Source organism: Haemorhous mexicanus, chromosome 1 (genome assembly GCF_027477595.1).
Source record: "Haemorhous mexicanus isolate bHaeMex1 chromosome 1, bHaeMex1.pri, whole genome shotgun sequence".
Lineage (NCBI taxonomy): Eukaryota > Metazoa > Chordata > Aves > Passeriformes > Fringillidae > Haemorhous > Haemorhous mexicanus.
This window is the reverse complement of record NC_082341.1, coordinates 109,414,880-109,439,920: the sequence shown is the minus strand read 5'-3', so window position 1 is coordinate 109,439,920 and position 25,041 is coordinate 109,414,880. Positions and strand designations below refer to the sequence as shown.

General features: G+C 39.3%; 1 protein-coding gene across 3 annotated transcripts in view; it reads right to left on the bottom strand.

The window, feature by feature from the left end:
* The window catches only part of MYOM1 (myomesin 1), a 72,967-nt gene extending 54,766 nt beyond the window's left edge, over window positions 1–18,201 (bottom strand). For all 3 annotated transcript variants that reach the window (XM_059858775.1, XM_059858785.1, XM_059858794.1), the window contains exons 1-4: window positions 18,053–18,201; window positions 13,995–14,485; window positions 5,864–6,001; window positions 1,450–1,660 (exon numbers count right to left, since the gene is read on the bottom strand). In XM_059858775.1, coding sequence (XP_059714758.1) covers window positions 1,450–1,660; window positions 5,864–6,001; window positions 13,995–14,422 — 777 coding nt within the window. In that variant the 5' untranslated portion in view covers window positions 14,423–14,485; window positions 18,053–18,201. The remainder of the gene's footprint in view (window positions 1–1,449; window positions 1,661–5,863; window positions 6,002–13,994; window positions 14,486–18,052) is intronic.
* Window positions 18,202–25,041: the final 6,840 nt, after the last annotated feature.

Below are 25,041 nucleotides of genomic sequence, written 5' to 3'. Positions count from 1 at the left end.
TGCCTAGATTATCTCTGTCAGAACTACTTTCAAACCTTTCTTCCTGATGGGATCTTTTATCCTCCCAAGGTAACTGGTTCAACTGCTTCACTATCCACAGAGCTGGAAAAAACTCCTAATATGGTATAAATCTTTCTTTCTGCAAACTAAATTATTTCTTTTCTGCCCTAACTTTCAAATATATGGAGAATTACAGGTCCCTGTATTCAGATTGTTAAAAGAGGACTTTTATAAACAGGGCAATACCAGTTTTCCTTACAATGGTTTCTCAGTCCTGGACAAGTTCTATTTGTCCTCAACATTCATCAAAGAGTGACTGCTCATTACCATAGACCCAGCAGATTCCAACACAATTAAACAACTGCTCCTTATGTGTTACTAATAATACTCAAGATTGGTATTTGTTTTTATACAACTGTCATTAAATTGACTAACTTTTTATAACTCTCAGACCCTGAAGTACTTCTACTTAGCCAGGCATTCCTCATTTACTTTATCTTTTCCTTCTATGTGTAGTAATTTCCACTCCAATTTCACCCTCACTGTTTCTCAATTTTTGAGATGATTTTGACTTTTTTACCTTGTCTTTGAAAGCATGAGCACCCTTTCCAACCTTATGTCATAAGGATATTGTATGAGCATATTGCCAATTCTTCTGCTCAAAACAAACAATAAAATGTACTAATAGTATAGAATATTATAGTATTGTAATAGAAATAAAGTAATATATTTGCCAAATTAAACATATTTGCATTTACATGTCCTGTCTGGTCACAACATATTTGTAACTATGCTCTGAGAATTATTTTTTAAGAAGTTGGACAATAATGCAGACAATTAGAGATTCAGTTCCAGATTTCCTCCCTAATTTACACCTAATTTACCCTAATTCTGTTCTAATTTATACCCAATGTTTGAAACTCTGGGGTGAACACTTTGGACAGCCTTGTTCTCAGGCCATAAAAGTCCAGAAATTACCCATTCACCTACTTATCAGATATATAGATAGATAGATAGATAGATAGATAGATAGATAGATAGATAGATCTATAGATATATATATATATATATATATAGCCACCTTTATTCTCTGCCCAACAGCCGCCTCACTCTCCAGATGAAGGATGCTGTGCCATTTAAATAGGTGTGGGCATGACCAAAGAGCCTTCCCTGGTCCCCTACTGTGTCCTTTTCTCTCAGCACAACAGAAGCATTCCTGGTGCCTGCCTGGGGCACAGTGCCTCTCTCCTTTTCCATTTGATACCTAGATAACAAGACTTTTAAGTAATTTGAGAGATTTCCATTGAAAATACTTGGGTTTATTACTACCATTATTGTGATTGCCCATGGAGTAAATCAGGGCACTGGTGTGCTGGGCTCTTTACAAACACCAAACTAAAAAAGACTAATTTTCTTTTCCAGCTTAAGTATTAATTTCTAATCTTTTACCGTTTTCTTCATGGCTACACGTTCAGCAGACTCCCGAATCGCCACTTTCCTTGATTTTTTTTCATGATGTTCCTCTTCAGAAGTCGTCTTGGCCACCTTGCTGACACTAACTCCTTCCCCTGTGGCAAAAAGGTTCCTCTTGGCAACATATGCAGCACTTTCTTTAATTCTCTCTTCTTCAGTGTCTGTGATACCACTGATATTCACTTGTCTGAAAGAATTTTTAGAAAGCAGAATCCCATTGGAAAATGCTGAGAACATGTTCCATTTCTACTTGCTACCAAATCAGCCAGCATAGTGGCCAACACCCTTCTGCTACAACACTCTCATATGTATTCAACGCAGAAACAAGGAAAGGAGTCTGCAGAAAGACTGAGAATCAGTCAGACATTTTACTGTCCAGTCATGGCCATGTTCAGGGCCTCTCCCTCTAAATATGCCATACATATTTTCAGTTTAACCATTATCCTACTGTGGCTTTTTATCTCCATCACTATAAAGATGAGTGAAAGGCACAACCACAAATCTTCTAACTTACAGCTGCAGTGTTTGTAACAGCACTGCCAAAGGGGCAAGAGATAATTGTAGCTGTCTAACAATCAATGTCCTCATTCATGAATTATTAAACCCCCACATCCCACCCTATATAACTGTAGACAACAAAAAGTTCTCGTTGTTCACAGAAAATTCCATCCTATATTGCTGTGTATGCTATACAATTTGTATATGCTATATAAATTCCATCCTATATTATCTTTCAGGAAGATAACTATGGATTTTCTTGCAGCCTCCTCTTCAGGCTCTGCACAGAGGTGAGACACAAAGAGCTCTCAGTGGGTGCAATCCTCTTTCCACACTCACATGTGGATGTACCTTTGAAACCATACTGGTTTGGCACTGCCAGGACATTGCAGCTGCTGTAGTGGTGCATGCACAATGAGAGTTCCTTGACTTAAGAAGCAGCATCAATATCCTCCTGCTGAATTTAGTTACTGTAAGGGAACATTAGAGAGCAGACTGAAAACAAATTCTGTTTAAGTTCTCATGAAGTGCCATCTTGCAAGCACTATAGAAAAATCACCTCTCTTTCTAGAGTGCACTCAAGCACAGCCTCTCTTTTATCATGAAACACTTACTACTACTACTACAAAGCAAAAAATAGAAGGAAGAATTTTTTTTCAGGCTTTTTTTTTTTTAAGATTGCCAATATTATGTATCTGACATCACATCTCAATACTAAAAAAAAAAATTGAATTTAAGCTCAAAATTAAGTGTCCAGCCCCTTATATATTAAGTCAATTTGGTGAGATGCAAGACTGTCAAGCAGTGGAATGCTGTAAACTTAATTACATTTAACAACTGCTGAAAAGACTAAAATATCTTACTTAACAGCATAGAGCTTTGACCACCCTCAAACTCAACTTCCTGTGTTTCAGTGTGCTTTAAGAGGATGATCCTTAAGAAATCAGTGGAATGATAGATTGCCTCCATTTAGGCACATCAGCTGTCCCCACAAATATCACCTGAAGCTGCAGATATATGGAAGAGATTTTTTTAAATAATTTTGAAAAAATCAGTACAACAAATATGAATATAGCTTTCTACATTCATTTTAAATGAATCCATGGCATTTTTCTTCAAAGGCAAACTGATACTATTTCCTCCTTAATTACATTAGTTAAGATCTCAGCAACTTCACAGTATGGACTGGTTCCTCAAGACATTAAGCATCTTTTGGGAGCTGATGAATATCCTCTGACTAAAATAGAACTCATCCTAGTCATCTGCAGTTGTAATCCCCAGATGCTTTTGATCAACAGTATTAAGCATTTAGCTTTTCTAATAATTTCTCCCTGTTATAATCTTCCCAGATCAAAGAGAAACATGTTCCCTGAAATGACAAATGCACTGAATCAGCAAACTGTACCATTTAAGAGTGGATTTTACAGTCAAGTCTCAAGGGTTTCAGTAGAAAATAATTTTCAAACAGATCCAACCAGATGCAACCCCAAATGGCACAGGCAAAATATTATTTTAATGGTATCTGCCATCTACATTCCTTTGGCATAGGCTTATTAGTGATTGCAAATAGTTCATGAGCCACATTCAGCAACTTCAGCACTTATGGCATTACATCAAGCTCTGGGTGTTTTACTGTCTAAAACACTGTCTGGCTCTCCACAATTTTCTCTTGCAAGGTGTTTAAAAGGTGTTTAAAAGGATCAGTTGCTAAGTGAATAATCTGAGCAGAGTAATTTTTCTACAGCAGAACCTGAGGGCTCTGAAGTAGAACTAAATAATGGAAATGGTGACACATCACTGAAGGTCACCCAGCTCCAACAAACCCACAGAGAGACGACCTTTATAAATAACTATTCCTTTTAACACCTCTCTGCCCATGGGAAACAACACATCAATTTCACTGGGGAATTTGGGAATGACATATAGCATGCACATGGTTCAATAGGCTTCAGCTGTTATCTTTCAAACAAAAATAAATATCTGAGAGGAATGTGGCATGCAACTTCCACAGTCTTGGCATGTGGTCATGAACATGATGCCAACAGTGAAAATCCTAAACCAGATACCATTTCATGCCATGTTCAGTTGAGCACTCAACAGTCATCATACGCTCTTTCTAACTAATTTAAAAAAATATCAAAATCACAAAACAAAATTTGAAATGTTTGGGTCATTTCTGTGGCAGAAAAGCACACACAACTTTCTGAATTGCTGTAAGCAAAAAGTAAGATTGACACAAAAAAAACCCCAAAAAACCAAGAAAACACCACCAACAAAAATATTTGATAGTACCTTTTAATGTTGTATCCCAAGCAGGACCCCAAAATATTTTACAGACACAAATAAATGAAGCTACACACTGTCAAATTGAGTTAGATATTACTGTATGCATTAAAAAATAAAATAAATGAAATTATTTCTTAATATTTGTTGAGATGTTAACATGTTGTGCTAAGATCACAGAGGCCTGTAAAAAAGCTAAGTACTAATCAACAGTTCTGTTTTTTGACTCTTGCCCATTACTACAAATTTTACTTGTGTAGACTCAACATAGAACAAAAAGGAAGGATATTTGTGCTTGAGGGCATGGGAGACAGATGATGGTGAGCTGCAAATCTGCTACATAAGTATAAACACTGGCTGAGATGCAAAAGTAGTGAGGAGCCTCGAGAATATGTTATCCCAAGTTTTGCAGGAGACTGTCACATTTTTATGTGTTTTTACCACAGAAGATACAGATGAAACTCCAAAGCAATTTTTTTTAAAAGGCAGAAGTGTGTTTTTTAATGTTGGTTGGGTCAAAGAGCAGTGAAACCAAAACAGATATGTACAAGGGGTGAGAAAAAATTACTCTGAGATAGTGGGAGGGAGTTACCAAAAAACAAAGCTACTGTTCTCATCACAAAAGCATCACAAATGCTCAAAAGGCCAGAGCAATAACATCATCCATGGACAATCAAGAACTCAGTTCACATGAAACCACAAGTTTGGCTATAAAGCTGAAGTGCCTTTGGGTGCTGGTGAAGCAGTAGAAAAAAGAGCACTGGCTCCCAGAAGCAACTTGGATCTGTCCCCTTAAAAATGGTATGCTGCAGAGGAAAGACAAGTTGAAGGGAGATTTCTGTTCCACTGCAGGTAGGCAAGAAAATTTTTTCCTGGCCTCTAACCAGGAGCAAGTTTTCCACCCTACACCCCAGTATGTATTAATCTGAACAAGTGACTGTGCTGGAACTGCTGGAGACTCCTACTAAAATCACTATGCCATACCCCAAAAAGGGCAGGGGAGCCTCTTTGCTGGTGTTGGTTCTGGCTTCCACATAAAGTTCACATTCAGCTTTTCTGAGAACACTGCTGCATAAGATGTGTTACATCAGTAGTAACCATGCAATAAATAACACCAACATGTGAGATCAGTATGAATCATTACAATGGATTTGAGAAAGCATTTGGTTTTATTCCAGGTTTTCCCTGTACCAGGACAAGATATTAGCATGTTGTTTCATTGTTTCTATGTTTAATGCTTCGTAAGAGAGATTTCATTACAGAACAAGTCTTCAAACCAAAAGAACAAGCTATATAATGTGGACAACATGCTTGCCAGGTTCTCAATAGGCAGGATCCTAATTATATTTCCATTTCATAGAAAGTGGCCCTGACAATGTGTTCAAAACAAAGTCCAGACAAGTGGGTTCCTTTGTCCTGACTCTGGATGAACAATGTGCAATTTTCTGCCAATCAGTTTACTTCTCTTTTTCTTTTTATCACTCATATGAAGTGCAAACTATCACCATAAGATCCATGAGTGTAAAGACAGATTAATGGATTTGTTATTTTATAATTAATTAATAAAATGTCAGAAATGAGATACCAAACAAAATGGAAATGAACATACCGTCCTGTGAATATGGGCACTGAGTAGTCTAAGGCTTCGTTTTCTTTGTCCTCTGATATCAAACTCTGTTTTGCTCTCTTTGCTTTGGGACTCATCTTATAGGACTGATCTTCTATCATTAAGTTGGAATTTTTCAGTCTGAAATAAAAATTATACAGTTAAAATCAGGAAAACAGCTGTTAAGAAGCACTCAAAAATACAATTAAAGTACTACAACTTTTTTCTATCTTGTTTTGTAATCAAGAATTTATAATTTTTATTAGCTGTAGTTTCAGAGTTATTAAACACATAAGTAAGTGTACTTTTGACAACCCCATCATTACAAACACACCACAGATGCCCCTTGATATTAAATCTAAATAGACAGAGTAGGCAATATACCTGGTAGCAATATACTTTTAATAGGTTTTGGGTTGGGACTTGGGAAGATAATTTAAGTCTCTCTACAGAAATTGTAGGGCACTGCATTGCTCAGAAACCAGTGTTGCCATTCCCACTGCTCTCCCATACCACTCCAGTGGGAAGAGAAGAGTTAAGTGAAGTAGCACCATTTAACATAGCACAAATAAATGGAGGGTGACTGAGAAGGAGGAAGAGCTTCCCCCCAGCCCCGTCCTCACCAGCCTGGGACAGATTCTGAAGAGCCTGAAGCACATTTGAGTCAATCACTTTAGGTTAATTTTTAACATAGTTACAAATTGTGCGAACAATGCTTGAAACACCTGGTCCTCCTTTGCCAAAGCAACACATCTCTAATTGCCATATCTATAGAATATGCTAATTATTTGTCAGCCTTTAATAAATCCCCAAAGTGTCTATTCACCTGTCTTGTAACATCACCACAGAAAATCACGTGTGAGTCTGCTTCTGGTCTGGGGGTTTGTCTACACAGTATCAGCTCCCTGCTTACACGTGCAGATACAGGAGCAGAATGATGGATTCTCAGCAAGGCTCGTTAGCCCTGACATGTGCCTCTGTCAGGGATAACCTGCTTCCCACACCCTGGATACCTTACACTGGTGTCTCCACACAGCATGCAGTACACATATATCAAACCCATGCTAACACTGGGCCCCTGGGAATGTTTCACATGCATAATGAAATACAATATTCTATCCTTGGGCTAATGTTTTCCTTAGGCTGTATCCCTGCAAAAGTACCACCACCAACACAAGAAGAGTGCTTAGTTTCCAAAATGCGTGCTAGTAATCAATCCACTGAGACTGTGTGCGAGATGACACAGGATCACTTTCATTCTCCTGTCCTCCCTTCCTTAATTTTTCGTGTCCATCCCTTTGCCCAGACTGAGTTTTCTCCTTACCCAGTTCCTGTTAAATCAGTCTCCCATTCTCTAGCTCTCTGTCTTTCTTAATGTAATTCCTCTGTGCTCCCCAGGTGCCACCATCACCCAGCCTGCAGCACTCCTGCCAAGAGACACTCTTGTACAGGGGGTAAAAGCAACCGTGCACTGCTTCTCCTTCCTTCCTCCTCTCCCTGTAACCTGCTTTCCACACAAAAGAAGGCACAGCCAGTGAGGGACTGTGGCACCCACTGCAGGACTGGGGCCAAGGGTTTTCCGCGTCAGGCACCACTGGGTCAGCGAAGGCACAGACCACATCTACAGGAGAGAGATGCTGTGGCCTCTGGGTTTTGACACCAGGCACTGCCCAGGACAGCCAGGGACAGAGTACAGGAGAGGCAGATCCATTTTAGGGACAGAAATCCAAGCAGAAATCACTCGGGAACAGTCCAGGCACAGTAAAATAAAAAGGAAGAGAGACACATTGAAACGGGTGTGCAATGGCCTTACTCCTGGGCTGGGCAATGATGTGGTGCAATCACTACAGCAAACCACAAATGCACTGGGAGAACTCATCAAATAAGGGATGAGAAACATCAAAGGCAAACTATTTTCATTACTTTTCTTAATTGAACTAGAGTCTGTAAGGAGCTGCAGATCTTTACTTAGCAGGTGACTTTTATTCCTGTCCTATTTAAAAATGGGTCAAACCTGGAATTTTGACTCTGTCGGCCATTAGATTTCCTCAGAGCTTTAGGCTGAACCTGTTAGGAGGCCACTTCATTCCTAGTTGTTTCTAGATCAAGAAGGATCACAGTACCAATTGAACTTTAGTTAAAAAGTGTAGAAGTTTTTATTTTCATAAACGTAGCTGAAATGTGGTTAAAATTTCAGCTCAGGTATTTACAGCACTGTTAAATCTGACAAACACATTATTCCTAAAGGAGAGTTTGGCCTTGCAGTCAGTTTAGTTTTCATTTAAGGTCCAGATTACACATTCATTCAGGGAATTAATGGGAAGCATATATAGCACTCCCCATCACTCCCTGCTAGGCATTTTGTTGATATCTTTCCTGTACGGCAGTGGGGGTTTCGTATCTTTCATTTATGTCTCTCTAAAACTATTTGAAAAGACAAGAATAAATTGCTACAGGTTCTGTTTGTTTGGAGGCTGTTTGTTCTTCACTCAAACACTCCATGTGTTTGAAATTGAATATCTCACCTCCATGACCATATCAGAGCACCCAGCTGATGTTTCCTGAGGGATACCTACAGTCACTCCAAAATGTTCTTTAGAATTGCACTGCATAAACCAAGAGATCAGATAAATAAATTTGAAGCAGCAGAAAATGTTTCTCCTTTCTAAATTTTATCATTTGCTTCTGTTCTGGCAGAGCTAGATGGAGGCTAGGAGAAACACACATTCAAATGGAGATCTTTGCTTGAGAGAATAGGTTAAATGCTATTTTGCCATGAGGTTTATTTCCCTGTTTTCCTGTGTTCTTACTATTTCTTCCTGTGCAACACAAAAACAAAATCCTGCCTAAAACCATTATTTAGGTGGCCCAAAGGAGGACTCTGTTTCTTGAACCAGATTCTAAAATCTTGCCCTTTATTTTAAAACGCTCCAACCTTTTACCTGATATGTGGAACAGAATCTCCCCAGAGAAGCAAGAGCAGGGTATCAGTGCTCTCTAGTTTCATAGGGAGGAACAGTACCATGACCTTTTAACATCTTTCAGCCTCATCTGATATGCCCAGCTAGCATATGTATATTTTTTTTCCAGGTCAGATATTATCTGTACAGGTTTATCAAGGTTGGTGACCTAAGCCTAGTATCCTTACTTAAGGGTGGTTTCCAGCATGTTAAAATGTCAATACCATCATTTTCCTAGTTTTTCATTAGAGTTGTAAAAGGCACAGGCATTGTTCTGTAGAGATGTAAAAAACAGATGCTATTAACTTTTCCCTCTAGCCTAAAGAAGAGCTAAAGAAAACACTATGCAGGGCATCTGCAACTCCCAAAGAGATTCTTTGTTCTCTCTTGATACCTTATTCTCAGACAGAGAATATGTTGGCACTGCCCTGGTTTCTGTGCCTGAAGGGACAGGTTTCCCACACTGCCCAAAGAGAGTCTGCACCCAGGGGATGTTGTGGTCTGGAAGCAGACCACAACACTATTCTTTAGTTATTTCACTCCTGCATGAAAAGGCACATAAAAGCTCTTTTATACCTCCATAAAACCATGTATCTTGTCCTAAGCAAAAAGAGATGATGATATACACAATGCTTGCACCAGCTGTACCTGCTGGAGAAGCTCCATTAGCTACAAAGCCTTGTCTAGGCTCTCTTTAGCTGCTGGTTTTTTTCCTAATATTCAGTTTTTTAATTTAATGTAAATAGGAAATAGAGGACTGGCAAACCCAGTTATAGGAAAGGAAAAAAAAATATTTTCAGCAAAGACCTCTTTAAATTCAGCCTCTAAAATTGAGAAATGCTCTCAGGTGACTATATTAATTTTAAGTTGCTGACAGGTTTGTCACAAGCCCAGGAAATATTGCTGGCAATATTCCCTAACACAGCTTCCACAACAATTTTATTTGAAGGGGAATTGTTTCCACATAGCAGGTCTCATTAAAACAATTTCCACGCTGGGTATGACATCTGGAATCCAGCTTCTTAACCCTCACCTATAATAAACCAAAGGATGAGCAGTGCCAGGATCATGGGCTTCTAATGTTTCTGGAAGTGCATTATTTACTCAGCCTTGTCCAGATCCTGGTCGCAAGGTTGCTCAGAAGAGCATTAGCACTCACTGGCTGCCTAATTAATGGCAAGTTAGAAAGGTATTTTTCCTCTCTTTGCTTGGTACACCTGAATACACCATGCCCTCTTTGCTGTTTTGCCTGACCTGCAAAATACATGCAAATGCCTGAGCCACACCAGTAACTTCTGTTTTCCCTCTAAGCAGGTGTCTGGCCCTTCTGGTGGCAGATAATCTGTCTGTGACACAATGGGATTATTGATACTGCTAGACAGGAGAATAACACATGGAAAAGCAGGGAAAGTTTGAGCAAAGGCAAATCACTGAGCTTCCACAAAAAAGAGTTAAACGAGTTTAATCCAGCAGCCCTGTTTGACAGCCCTGTAGTTCTATGAGCAGCTTTGGCAGATCTGACTCAAATCTTCTCAGATGTACACAGAGGATGGAGCAGTGCTGTGGAAGAAGGAGCCAGGAGCCAGGTTTCCCACAGGAGCCAACCTGCCCATGCTGGCAGCCCCCAAGGACTGGACAGAGAAGAGGATGTGTGGCCACAACATCGGCTGGTGGGAGACATACTTCCCTCACCTGAACAGAGCCTCAAGGGAAGCAGCACATGTCACTTTTCCTGCCTCTGCTGAAGCCAAAGAAGTGCTTGGCTGGAGACAGCCCCACAAGCTGGTGGGGAGGGCTGGGTGTGAAGTAGCAAGCTCTACATGGTGAGATGCCCTTTCTTTTGGGAGCCCAGAGGTTTGCACCTTTGGCCAACTGCAAACACCAGAGCTGCAAGCTTCCATACTTGCTCTTGATTTTGCCAGTTTTCATTTTGCTCCCTGTACACCCTCAAGCTGTTGTGGTGTGAAGAAGACTTAAAATGTGGGGGACAGGCCACTTGCACAGGGAAAATTTTTCATCATCCTGAAAAATCAAGCTGTGGCTCCTTCAAACTTCCTGTGTTTGAACACCCTGGGAATGTTTTCCACTCAAGTGAGGCTTCAATGTCACAGATCTGGGTCCAGGTCAAGGTCTTGCAGGTTACCTAGTTCCTAGTCCTTCTCCACTGCTTTTCTCATGATAAATTCCTCACATAGCACTAACTGCATGTCAACACCAAAGCCTCATGAAATCTTTCCTGTACTGTGGCTACAAAAAAGGATGAGAATTAAATTTTGCAATAACTATAAGTTTACCAGAAGCTACTGTAGATAAAAGTAAGAAGTAATCTGAATAAAAACTTAATATTTGAGTTTTCCTGTTGGGCTTAATGGTGTTTATCTGCAAAACTATATCCATTATGCAGAAATCTTTATTTGATGTTAATATTCACAGACATGCAATCATCAATTCTTGGCTGAAAATTTTTGTTTGGATTTGGATTTGTGTGTTCATTCTGGTTTCAAGCAAACACTCTACTATTCAGGTCATTTAGATACAGCATTTCAATTCAACCTTTTCTACTTCTAGAAAATTGAAAGAATTTGAAGACTTTTTTTTCCTACACCATTCTTTTCATATGGATGAAAGCAGAAAGTCTTTGATTTTCCTAATTTTTTTGAGTAACACTTGTTGTCTCCACATTACCCCTTGAACTATTTTGTGTTATCTGAGAAAGACAGTACAAATTTGAATTTCTTCAAATTTGAACTACATTTAACTGTAGAATTGCATTCTTTTTTCCACTTTGGCTCTTGGAAATTGCAGAAATATGGGCTGCAAAAAAGAAATACCAACATAGAGGCTGTGTTAACCATAAACCCAAGTTAAATACTGAGATTTTCATTCAGAAATATTGTCTAATGTGTTGATTAAGTTTTGTGTAAAAGAGCTTGGAATCCCATGTATCTAATCTCCAGAGTCCTTGTCTTAGGCAGCAGCAATGAATTTTCTCCAATACAATGACAGGATCACAGAAATAAAGAAGTTGCAGCTGAGACATTCTTATCTCTGAACAATCTGTTGGGAAATCTTGTACTACAGAGTATTATATATGCAAATATGCTACTTTAAACCAAAAACTTTTATCTTGAACAAAACCTTAGGAAATCTTTTAAATTCTCTCTCAACTAAGTAATTTCATTTTCTTCAATATTACACTGTTGACATTAGTTATTCTTAAGAAGAACACACAGGTTTCAGAAAAACCTTGTGTGACAGCTGAAGCGCTTGTAAGCAGGACTCAGAAACAGGTTTTTTTAACAATCATTTTTTTACAACTTGAAAATCTTATTTTATGAGAACCTTTTCTTCAAGAAGAAGCAAGCTTTGGGTTAGGGTCAGTAACAGAGTGCAGGCACAGCTGCATTGCTGCAGAAATTCGGGATATTTTCCCTTACCCAGCACCCTTTGGAAGCACAACCCTCAGTCCCAGCACCTCCAGTTTTCTTCCCTTCACTAGCATACTATAAATGAGATTCTCACTGCTTTCTCAGTGGTAAATTATCCAAACAAGTAAAATTGTTTCAACAGCAAAGCCTGGATATGACCCAGTCTAAGACAATCAGCCACAGAATCATAAAATCATTACAACCTCTAAGATCATCAGGTTCAACCAGTAACCCAGCACTGCCAAGCCCACCCTTAAACCATGTCCTTAATTGTGTGTGTCCACACATTTTTTGAACACTTCCAAGAATGATGATTCCATCATTTCCCTTGTCAACCTATTCCAATACCTGACCACCCTTTCAGTGCAGAAATATTTCCTAATTCCAATCTAAACCTCCCTTAGTGCAACTTGAGGCCATTTCCTCTCATCCTGTCTTGTTACCTGGGAGATGAGACCAAGCCCTGCATGGTTATCTTCTCAGACAGCTGTAGAGAGTGATAAGGCCTCCCCTGAGTGTCCCTTTCTCCCAGCTAAATAACTGTATTTCCCTCAGCTGCTCCTCATAAGACTTGTGCTCCAGAACCTTCATCAGCTTTGTTGCCCCTCTTTGGACAGGTTCCAGCAACTCAATTACTTTCTTGTAGTAAGGAGTTGAGTCATTCACCTTGACTGTAACAGCCTGAGGATCAAATTCCTGAACAAACTCTGGCAAATGGAGATTGGACCCTGAGCTTCCTCAAAGCCAAGATTTCAGTAAAGGCTGAAATCATAAGGTATGGTACCACATGTACTGTGGTACATGTAGTCCTTCTTCCATTGGTTTTGGCCAAGATTTCACCATTATTTGGAATTCTGGGAGCATATTTAGTTTTCAAAATTTAAATTTTCTGCTGGACAAGTTTTGATCAGTTCTGCTAATGATACTCTTAATTTTACATTAATATAACAGCAAGCAGATGTTTTGAGCTATAATTTGTTGATTGTTTCCTCTATTGTTAACAGTTGCTCTAATCTTACTTTAATACTTCCCTAATTTCTGTAAATCTCTGAGATATATGCATACAAATAATATGAGGGTATTATAGCAAAAATATCATGTTAATATAATTGCTTGAGCAATATTTATGATCTTAAATTTTAAAAAAAGCTATAAGAGCTGAGCATAACTACTCTTCTCTTGTAAGGTGGGACACTTCAGGTTTGGAAACAGTATGCCTCTACTAATATACAGTGTGAAAATTACAGTTTCTTGAACCACTCAGTGCAAAAGTGAAACTATTAGGCCAAAGAAGAATATGTGGACACATAACTCAAACTTGCATGAAGAGCTTTGAGTTCTTGTACTACTCCAACCTTGCCAGATAAGAGACAGCCTCAATCCAAAGCTATCTCAACTCTTCATATTAAATTCATTTGTATTAATGTGGCTAAACAACTTGGAAGAAGAGGTAGCTCATGCCTAACCAGTTTGTAGTGTGACTATGTCAGCACTCAGCCACATCAGCATTGCCAGTGCTAATCTTATGACAGTCCAAGCACCACACACGGATTAGTCCAACAAACTAAGCTGACCATGGTCCTTCCCATTGCCAAAGCCAAGGGGAAACACTGGACCAGGAAAATACGTTAAAGCCAAGTAATAGAGAAATTTTATGTGGGGGAGGAGAGTTTTGCCATTGTTTTCAGTGGCAAGTGGTTGGACATTTTTCTACCAGGATGCTGTTTTGAAGATGGATTATCTTACCCAAAACTGTAGGCTTCAGATCCCAGCCTGTAGGCTGCAGCCAGCTTGTTGATGGATTCAGAAGCATGGCTGTAGGCAGCTGAGCTGGTGCTGAGGGACTCAGAGTCAAGGCTGTAGGCAGCAGACCTCTTGCTTTGCGCGGCAGAGCGGTCGTAGGCTGCGGATCCCTGGCTGTAGGCTGCCGACTCGAGGTCATAGGCCGAAGAGCCATAGCTGTAAGCTGCTGAGGAGTCAAGGCTGAAGCCTGCTGCAGACGAGTGGCGATAGGCTGCGGAGCCCCTGGAGTAAGCTGCGGATCCTTGAGCATAGAGGGCAGATTTGCTCTTTGTCTCCTTTTGGTACTGGCTTACCGTGGACGACAGCGCTTTGTGGCGGTACGCACGGTCATAGTGCTCGTGGTGTCTTTGGTAGAACGGTAAAGACATCATGGGTGCCTTCGAATTTTGGGTTCCACTGCACTCTTCTGAGTGTAAATAAAAACAAGATAATATCTGAAAAAGAACAGGTCAAACATAAGGACTACCGTCAAGGAAACTCCTGAGTTAGCATACAAATAATACCCAACTTCACACAAACTAACACTGAACTTGAAAAATCAACTGCAGTGAATTTAGAGTTAACTTTTTGTGATGTGATTTAGACTTTCAGAGAGGTTCATATTCAGGTTTCAAGATGCTCACATGTCACCCATCATGACCAGAAACCTTTGCACTCTTGTGTCTGTTCATTTGTAGTCGGCTCTCTGCTACTGCAAACTACTCAAGTTTTATGTGCTCACTTATTACTGCAAACTAATGAAACTCCATGTGCCTGGCTTCTTCAGAGACAGTATAAATAATTTTGTTCAATTACAAAAGAGATAATAAAGTAATAAATTATTTTTAAAGGCATGAACAAATACAACAAGGCTATAAAAGCTGACACAAAAATGTATGAACATTACATTTATTTTTGTAATCCAATTTTCAGATTGAATTTAATCTTCCATTTATTATTACAACGGTGAATTAAAACACTAAGATTGAGAAGGAAGTCAGTTTTTCTCTAAATGTGCATTACAGTGATTGTTCTGCATGTGATACGAGGGTTCAGTTTAAAAGGGCTTATTGTGTATTATACTTTTACAGTTGAATCAGAGATCCAGTCTGTATGCAATGGGTAAAATAGCATCATGCTCCTCAATGCAAATCCTTTTCTTTTAATCTAAAATAACATATTCAAGGTAGCCAAGACCCTTCCTCCAGATAATAGGCCCATTTTATTTTAGTTTGCCCAACATCAGTTGATTGTCTTGTAGTCACTTGTAGAGTAAATTTTGATCAGATGAGAGGTAGTTCCCCTCTCAAAATGGGATGAAAGTTGAGTGCAGAATGTCCCTTGTCTGTTTGCTTGTTTTAAAACCAGGAGTTCCATCATTATTTTGCTTTTTAATTTTGCTGTTGTTATAACTGACTTTTTCTACTTTGACATGCAAGCTTGCCTCAAGTAATCCATATGATAACCTTTCTTTCTCTTTGTTTTAGGCTCACATGGCTACTAGGATTGTCCCTGAAAAGGTCCCTGATTACTAACAGAAATGAGCTACAATAAGGAAATGTTAGCAAGGATTTAAAGAAGATCCAAAAACAAGAGTGAGAGGTGTTTGTTATTGTTTTGGGGGGTTTTTTTAGTATCGATCACAAGAGTAGGAAAATTGTTCTGCTTCGTGATTTCTTCATATTAATGAAAAACTATTTAATGTTTGGACTTAAAATACACTTACAGAACTGGAAGACAATCATGACTTCATGAAAGTCTAGATATCCAATTTGGGTTGTCCTGCACAGGGTCAAGAGTTGGTCTTTGATGATCCTTGGGGTCCCTTCCAACTCAGAATATTCTGTGATTCTGTGATTTTATTCCCCCTAGTCTTTATGCCCTCTACATTTCAGTCCTTGGCTTTTCTTTTAGTATTTGTTTCTGTTAGCAAGTCAACAAATTTCAAACTATTCTCTTTGACAACTGCTGAGGTATTTGCCCTAGCCAAGGCAAATTGTGAAAAAAAAACCCCAAAACAACCAGAAACAAACAAACCAAACCCAAACCCAACAAAAACCAAAAACAAAGAGGAAAATTTTCTTCTATTTCAGGGATCTCACAAGGGAAATGCTCCTTGTAGGATAACTTAATTGATTATTTAGTTGCAGGAAGTCAACAAGGAAGAAATTTGTTCAGTAACTTTTTATGTAAAAGAAATTGCTGATATCCTGACCACAGCAAAACTGTGACTTCAAGGAGACCAGATTATACATTAACTTTATTTTTATCTGAGGAAGAAGGAGAAATGGGGAAGAGTGTTAGCCCATTGGTCTCTATGGCAATAATTGATGTTCCTTTTTAACTCTCTTATTCCTAATGCTGGCTATTTTTTCATGTCAGTCTAAAATAATGCAATTATTCTGTCTAGCATTCTTTTTTCTAATACCTGTCAGTATTTTGTATTGTTACTTATTTCACTTTGTTAGCTACCAGTAGTATGTAGTTCCTCTTAATTTTCCTAGTTTCAGAAGACTTTTTTCTTCATTTTTCTTCATTGCCTCCCTGTTCCACCTCTGCAGAGCTGGGTTTAGGACGTGTAAGTCATAGTGATCACTGCCTAGGAAGGTTAAGGCATACAGAAGAATATTGTCTTGCACACTGAAAGGGAAGGAACATGAGAACATCCTGTTTTCCTTCTGCAGAGTACTATGGTTTGTCTTCACCAGCTTTATTTGAAGTGTTGGCTGGCTTCACCATTCATACAACAGCCACAATACTAACAGGCATTCAGCTCAGGCATTCCCACAGCCTTCCAGGCTTCAAAGTATGGAAGGTGATCCACAAGTATGAAGCACTGCATGTGTTGCTCATTAAGAAGTTAAACGAAGCATTTAATTTACATTTTATCAAACCAGAAGAACAAATTAAAATGCACAAAGGAAACATTTTTCTTCCAAACATGAAAGGTCTGGATCTCGCTGTCCTCAGGAGTAAAAGTCTGTGATAGGAGTAAGGACTGTGATAGCAAGGCAGGCACTGAGCACTAAGTCAGCTCTCATGGTTCAAATCAAAGACCAGGACTGACTCACATAATGTAAAAGGAAACTCCTTTCACAGGCATTTTATCCCACTATGAGTTATGTTTTATATTTCCTCTGAAACATCACGAGTTGCTCACAGGCCAGGATGAGTTGGTTACATTAGTCTGATCAGATACAGTGGGGTGATGCTATGGGAGATGACAAGTAACTCAGAAACTTCCAAGGACTTTGCTCTTTTCTGGAGCACTGCCTGATTATCAGACTGACTCCTATAGCTTAAGTTTGATCTATGCTACCTGCACCCACTTAGTCTGTGTGCACCAACCAGTCCCCTTCAGTGTGAGGGCAACACTCCCTCTCAATATCGATGTAGCACTTCAGAGCTTGGCCTAAAAATATTAGTGGCCATAGTTAGATGAATTCACAGTTTGTGGAGCTATATTTTAGCAGCTGCTGATCTGAGTATTTAAAATTGCTACTGAGCAGACAGTTCTGTACTTGTACATAGTTAATAGCAACACATTAAAGGAAGTGATTCTGCTGGCATTACCTCTTGTGCTGTTTATCAGCCTGTGTAATTCTTTAAAGATCTGCTCCATCAATCAATGAAAATAGTGAAATAGATTTAAAAAAAGAAACTCTTGTAAGCAGAGAAGAGAGAACATCCTATGCAACAAGAAAATATTTATGTTCTTTAAACATTCTCTAAGCCCACAGAAGAGTACATGACAAACTCCTCCTATATCTCAGTAACCCAGGCTTCATTTGAGAGTACTGTGACAATATGCAAAGATAGCTGAGTGAAAATAACAGAGCGCCTGCACTACTTTCTTTTGTTTCACAGCTGAGTGTTCAGATGTCTTCAATTCACATCCTCAAATCCCTCAACTGCTGAGCTATGAAGACTAAAGGGAGCTACAATCAGCTTGGTATTACAGATTCAGATTAAAAATAATTGAACACATAAAACCTTCTGGCATAAAAAAACCCCCCACTTACCAGGATCCAAATGAATGGCAGCAAAAGCAAATGGAAGAGCTCCCAAATGGATGAATAGCACAAAAATACAGCAACAATGAAGCCAGCAAAGAAAGAGGTAGTTAGGACGAGGGGTAAGAACTGGACTTCAAGGTCCAGAACAAAAATAATGCCTGCAGTCAGTGGAATGTCAGAGCCCCAGTCCAGACCTTTTATGGCCAGGGGGATGCTATAAATATAGCATGGAAGAGGGAGAGAGACAGAGACAGATACCGATACCCTGTACTATCTCTGTGCAAAGACATGATGACGGCAGCCTCAAACTAAAGGAGATACAGAGTTCTCCCTTTAAAATATCCTCACTAAAATCTGTATAAAATCAGAATTCCAATTAAAAATTATTCCTAGGATTTTTTTCCTTAGTTAAATCAGATTTAGGAAGAGAGAAAAAAACAGAAACTAGGAAAGACCAATGCCTATGTTGACCTTTGCAATGGTACAAGAATTTGAACATTTTATTGGTTCTTTTTTTAATGCCAAACCACAGCACATGTAATATAAATATTTCAGCTTAATGAGAGACAATCTATTAAGACTCTCTAAAGTAATATGAGTTACATTTCAACAGAAATGTATTTTCTTTGTTCTGTTGACAGTGTTACATTTTTATCATCTTCTTTAAGATAAAACGCTAAATTAAGAACACGATCTCATGAGGCATTTAAGTAGATATAAACAACGCAGCTCTAAAATCCAACTTCTTGTTTCTAAATTAAACAGCATTACTTCTAGGAATAATTAAATGGGCTTGTCTTCTTTCATTTTGGTCCCAGCATTCTGGCATAAAAAGGAGTAATCAGTGTGGCTGAATATTACATTAGAACAAGCCCTGCTGTAATCTAGATCTCATCGGAGATCTAATAGGTGGAATGCAGTGTGACCTCATTGTAAATACAACTTTCCTCTGCCCTGCAAATTTAGCTTTCAATAAAAGTGATTAGTGCATTTTATTTTGTTCATTTGCATTGACAGAAATATTAACTCTCTCAGTTCTGCTACAGCTTCTTTTCACATTTGCCATGCAACACAACCAAGAACTTTCCAGATCCTACTGCTCTGCTAGCACTGTCCCCTTTATGGGTGCAACCACCAGAAGAAGGTCTGGACAAAGCTAGACGATCCCTAGCTTTTCTCTACAATAGTTCATCAGCATCTTCTTCTTCACCTCACCACCTTGATTGTACATGAAATCCCTTCATTGTCCCCACTAGCTCCTGTTCCCTGGGGAGCCACTGCCTCCTGCCTGGTGCTCCACCATGCAGTAAGTTCAGAAGCCTCTTCACATCCCACACCAGGAGCTGCTCAGGTGCACCAAACGTTTGGGCTTTTGGTTTTTGCTCGTGAGGAAGAAACCATTGCCAGCAAAAAAAAAAAGTTGTACAGTCATAGAAACTGTATTGTGGCTCAGGAAACGGGCCAAATCTGCTCAAGCAGAATGAAAAACAGGAACCTTAATACAAGCTTTTCTTTCCCCAGAATGTTGTGCCTGTGGCAGTGCCACAGAGCTACAGTTTCTGTGCTATAATGTATATTTTTAGTTATAGTAGATGGAGTCTCAGTGGACAGACTCCTGGATTGCATTACAAACTCCTGATCCACTCCTTCCCCATGGGTCATTTGCACTGACATTGTAAAAGTTTTAATGACAGGCAAATTGCTTTTTAAGAATACAGGAAGATGTAGAGAAATGAAAACAATTAAACATCACATTTCTCTGCTTTAATTGCAAGACAATCTGTACAGCTCACACGTGGGGATAAAAATCTGAACAACACTTTCAGTGTTTTTATAAGGCATAATGGCACTATGAAGTTCAATAGTTTTCAAATTCTGTGCTGCCTCTGCTCATATTGTAAATAATATGGAGATACAGTGTAACAGCAAGATATTTAGTATTATTTTGCCCCTTAAATTTACACAATTTTCCATCTAGCTTTATTATGAGAAAATATCCACAGCTAATTTCAAATCACTGAACTCCTATTTGAATATCAAAGTATATATTTTAAATCACTTGGAGCTGGGCAAGCCTCAGAATCCCTGCAGCACTCTGTATCCACATGTATTTAGTCACATTGGGCTTGGGAGAGACACCCTTAGGAAATATTATTTCTGTCTTCTCCTAATTAGAACTACATAGTGCTGGAGACCAGTTTGTGTTTCTGAATGGGAAAGCTGGAATATTACTTTAGAACACAACATGACAGAACAAAAAGCTTTCCAGACTGTCCACTGAAGCTTTGAGAGCTACAGCATCCTGTAGCTGGGATCATAAGTCAAATTCCACAGCATCCCAGTCCATCTCTTTCATTGGAGTATAATCTTAAATAAATCTAGCAAAACAATTTTTGGAGAACAGAGGCTTTGAGCACATGTGTTGTCTTCTGGAGTTTGCTTTCAAACTTGGGCCCAATTTTCTGAATTGATTTTTATCAAGAAGAAAAATCACTTTAGGAAGATGTGCTATTGTCCATTATACTCCAACTAGCCATCTTCATAACCCACTGAGGGGAAGGGAGGTCTGTATTCCCTGCTTTCACCCATAAGAAGTTACTAGTATCCAGGTTTCTGTTGATTCTCTGCATCACTCAGCTCATATATTTAAGGAGTCAACCTTTTAACAGAAGGGTCTGGGTGCAGCCTACAACAGTTTGAGTGTCTGGAGAACCTCACACCTGAAGAACCAAGTACAAGACCACTGTCTCCTTGATACAGATAGAAATTTTTCCAAAAGTCTCAAGCTATTGACAGTTGCTGCCTAGATGAATTTTTCATCATACAGAAATATTTGCCTTACCATTATTAGCAACATTTATTCTGCAGTGTCTCTCTGGAACTGGAAATGCCACATAAAAATGTTGCTGACAGCATTTATTTTCCTTTGTAACATTATAAAGGTTTCTGTCCATAATAAAACCTTAACCCAAGAGCATATAGCAGATTCCTGGAGCTATTCCAAAAGAAAATTCTTATAATTTCTTTAAGTAAGTGCTTTTGGCACTTAGATTTTTGTTTAATCCATAGAATCTCCTGTCATTTCAACTTCCATATAGAAACAGATGGTTGTCAAATGTCGTCCAGCATTTTATCATTCTTTCCTAAACATCACAGATTTTTCAATACATTTATTCCAATAATGATGCATACTTTCTAATATCATTGTTGTGTTTAGCTTTGTACCTTGGAAAGTCTGGCCAAAACACCTTGACACATGATTGCTGAAGGGCCAGAGATGTACCTGGTAACTATTACCCGCAACTGCAGATAACCCAAACCCAGAAAACTTGACTGAGGTGCAATATCTGAGCTCCTGCCACTTAGGTATGCAGCTTTCAGAAGCAGGTAATATGCTTCAAAATATGAGTTGAATAGTTTAGGCAGGATATTGGCCAAAAAGACGGGCCCAGCGTCTGGGACTGGGGCAGTGGGATGAGCACTGGCTGTCAGGTCCTGATGGAGCCTGTGGGGAGCTCCAATAGTCCCTGGGGAGCACTAAAAACAGTTACTCTGCAGTGATTGTCCCTCCCTTTTCTGTTATCCACAGCCCATGTAACTGAACTATGTCATTACAAAGAAAACAATCTGTAGATATCATCTTACTGAAGTGCTAGCTACTATTGCAATAATACAAAGCAATTGCCTCAGGTATTACAATAATAATTTCCACAATCACTCAGGCACAGCTAACAAAAATGTACCAGTACACAAGAACATCTTCCATTTTTTTGTCCTCACATTATTGATTTAATACTTTTGAATCAATCAAATGTTTCTTTTAAAAGAAAAGATAGTGGCTATTCTTAATAGAAGAAAAAAAAAATATTTTTAGCTCTTTAGCCATCACCCTTGGAAATTATGTCTAATATAACAATTAGGCCCAAACAATTAAAACAAAGTTTTGAGGAAAATTTGCATCAGAAAGTCATACATTACTTTACTCAACACTCCCTGCAGGACAGACCCTCAAATTTCAAACATCAATCATGACTAAGAAAGTCTTCCAGAAACTGGGGGTGAATGCAAAAAGACCTGGTGAATAAAAAGAGGTGAACATTAGACTGTTTAGTATTTAAAGAAAATAATGAGATGGAACTGAGATTAGGATCTGATGGGTGGACATGCAAGTCAGAGATAATTTTGGTGATTATTTCCCAGGTGTGATTTAACTTTAAATGAAGTAGCTCAAACATCAACAGTGTAAGCTGTAGCACCAAATGATTATGAGACAATTGCCAAACCCACCCGGACATTTCACAAATATTCAGAGAGTTGATCAAATTATTTGAATAGTTTTTTTCAGTAACTTAAAATTTATTTGCTATAGCTGGTGACTTCAGACTCCAGTGCAGCTATATTCCACAAAGGCAGCAGTATGTTTAACCCTAAATGGATTAATCCTGATTTTTATCTGATGGGCCAGTACTCTGGTTTCTCCATCCATGCTGTAGGATGAGTTCTTTTCATTTCTAAGCAACTTTAAATTTGGAGACTCAACAAAAGGGACTGGCATGAACTAAAATAAGAAGCTTCAAAGACTGGAGGGCAAGATCAGTTTTCTGTCTGATGATGGTCAGTATTGGATGGTTCAGGAAAACATGCAAGAAATTAAAGTGGACAGGTTTGCAGTATCCTTTCCAGGGCATGTTTCACCTTAACATTTGTAGCTTATCTAGTTCATGATCTTATAGCTTAAGTGACTTACAGAAGAATTTGTGGTGGCTTAGCAAAGCCCTTTATTAAAAAAAAAAATAATAAAAAAAAGCTGTTTACAGTAAAATTCTAGAATTCAGTACAACACTAGTCCTACAGATGAGAGCTCAGCCTTTACTGACTTTCTGAAAATCAGCTGGGATTTGGTTATTTTATAAGCTGCTGAACTTTTCTAGTTCCTCATCTGTCTTTTTCTTGCTATTGCTTGTTCCTGGCTTTCTAGCAGAAACTGTCAATGTCTTGTTAGCACATCCCTGCCTCTTCCACTGAACACCCCCTCAGCTGGACACACCTGCAAACTGGCAGCAGCCTTCTCCCCTCAGTGACTGGAAGGAAGTAGAGGACCCCTCCCTCATTTCTCATGACTGCCATTGACAACCCAGCATCTTTATACCCAAAGAAATACTCATAATTCAGTGTTAGGTTAAACAACAGCAGCAAAATATGAATCCTTAACTAGCAAATCCATCTCCTCCAGGTAATTTAGCCACAATAAATTTTCAAAGTGCTCCTCAAAAATACTGTGCCTGTGTGTTCCACCAGTGAAAAGTGCTGACTTCTTGGTGAGTGATTTACACCCCGTTTCAGTACGTCCACTAAGCAAACTGCAGGGATGTTGAGAGGAGCACACATACCAAATGGGCACCAGGTGTGCCCAAAACCCCACTGGCTGCTGGGTACCAAAGAGGTACCAAGAGAAACTCGCAGGGCAGGGGAGGGCCAGGTGGGGGGCGACTGTCAGCTATTAAAATATCCTCCTCTGCCTATTCAACCAGCTGGCTCAGAAAACAAAGCATCTTTTTTTCCCCCTGATAACAGGTATAACAGGGAGATTTACCCACAAGAGATTTCATTAACTAAATCCAATGTTAGTGATGGTGTAGCTCTGACAATTTAAAGCTCAGCAAAGGACTCTTCCACCTCCTATTTACTGAACTAATCCGCTTGGGGTGAGTTTTTTAGCCAGCCCTGATCTTGGCACTATATAGCTAGTCCGAATGAGCTAGTTAATTTAAATCTCCTCTAGATATATCTCTAGACAATGTCTGTGCAGGCATCAATTATTTTTTCAGCACAAGAGCTTGAGGTCATTGAGGCTCTGTTGTAAACCCAGATGATGCTTTAAAATGAGGCATAATGGGCATAATGAGAAAGCCCAGCCCCCTAATGAAAACACTTACTTATGAAACACATCGGGCACTATTAAGTCAAGGTTGTGCCTTATTTCTGTCCCTGTGTCTGATTATTTCTCTGATTTGTCTTTGTATATCTACCACTTCTCTCAGTAAAGAGCATGACCACATCACTTTGATGTGGAGGCACATTGATCACCTGCTCTCTTGCTCCTGTGCTATTTTTGAGAAAAAAAATACATGGGGAAATTGGCATGTCTTATGTGGTAATATATATCTATAAAGCTAATATTCTCTGCTCTATGAGACTTGGAGTGCTGCATCCAGGGCCCAAACATAAGAAAGACATGGACATGTGGCCCAGAGCAAGGCCACAAAGATGATGAGAGGTCAGGAGCACCTCTCCTATGAAGATAGACTGAGAGCTGGGGAGGTTCAGCCTGGAGAAGATAAGGCTCTGGGGAGACCTTAGAGAAGCCTCCCAGTACCTAATAGGGGTCTACAACTTAGCTGGAGAGGAACTTTTTACCAGGGCTTGTACTGACAGGACAAGGGGAAATGGCTTTAAAGTAAAAAAGGACAAGTTTAAATTGGGAATTAGGAAGAAATTCTTCACTGTGAGGGTGGTGAGACACCAGAACATGTTGCCCAGGGAAATTGTGGCTGCTCCACAATTGGAGTGCTCAAGGCCAGGTTGGATGGGACTTTGAGTAACCTGGTCTAGTGGAAAGTTGTGGGGTGGGGTGTAGGGGTGTTGGAATGAAATTATCTGTAAGGTCCCTTGCAGCCCAAGCCATTCTACAATACTATCCCAGGAGCTATCTCAGATTAGATAGAATCTAATCCCAGATTCTATCTCAGTTTCTGAGACCTTTCATAAGAACTTAAAGGCCGAGATATGACATAACAGAAACATGGCAGAAACATGTGATATAGGGACATGACATGGCAGAAACAAGTGATATAGGGACCATTTTGGTGTGCAAAGCAGAGGCTGTAGCACTGCTGAGTGTACAGCCCAGCCTGTTCTGCATACTCAGCTTCTCATCTACAGTATTTTTCATTTGGTACTTGATTGAGTCATTTGAAATGGATGTTGAAAACAAG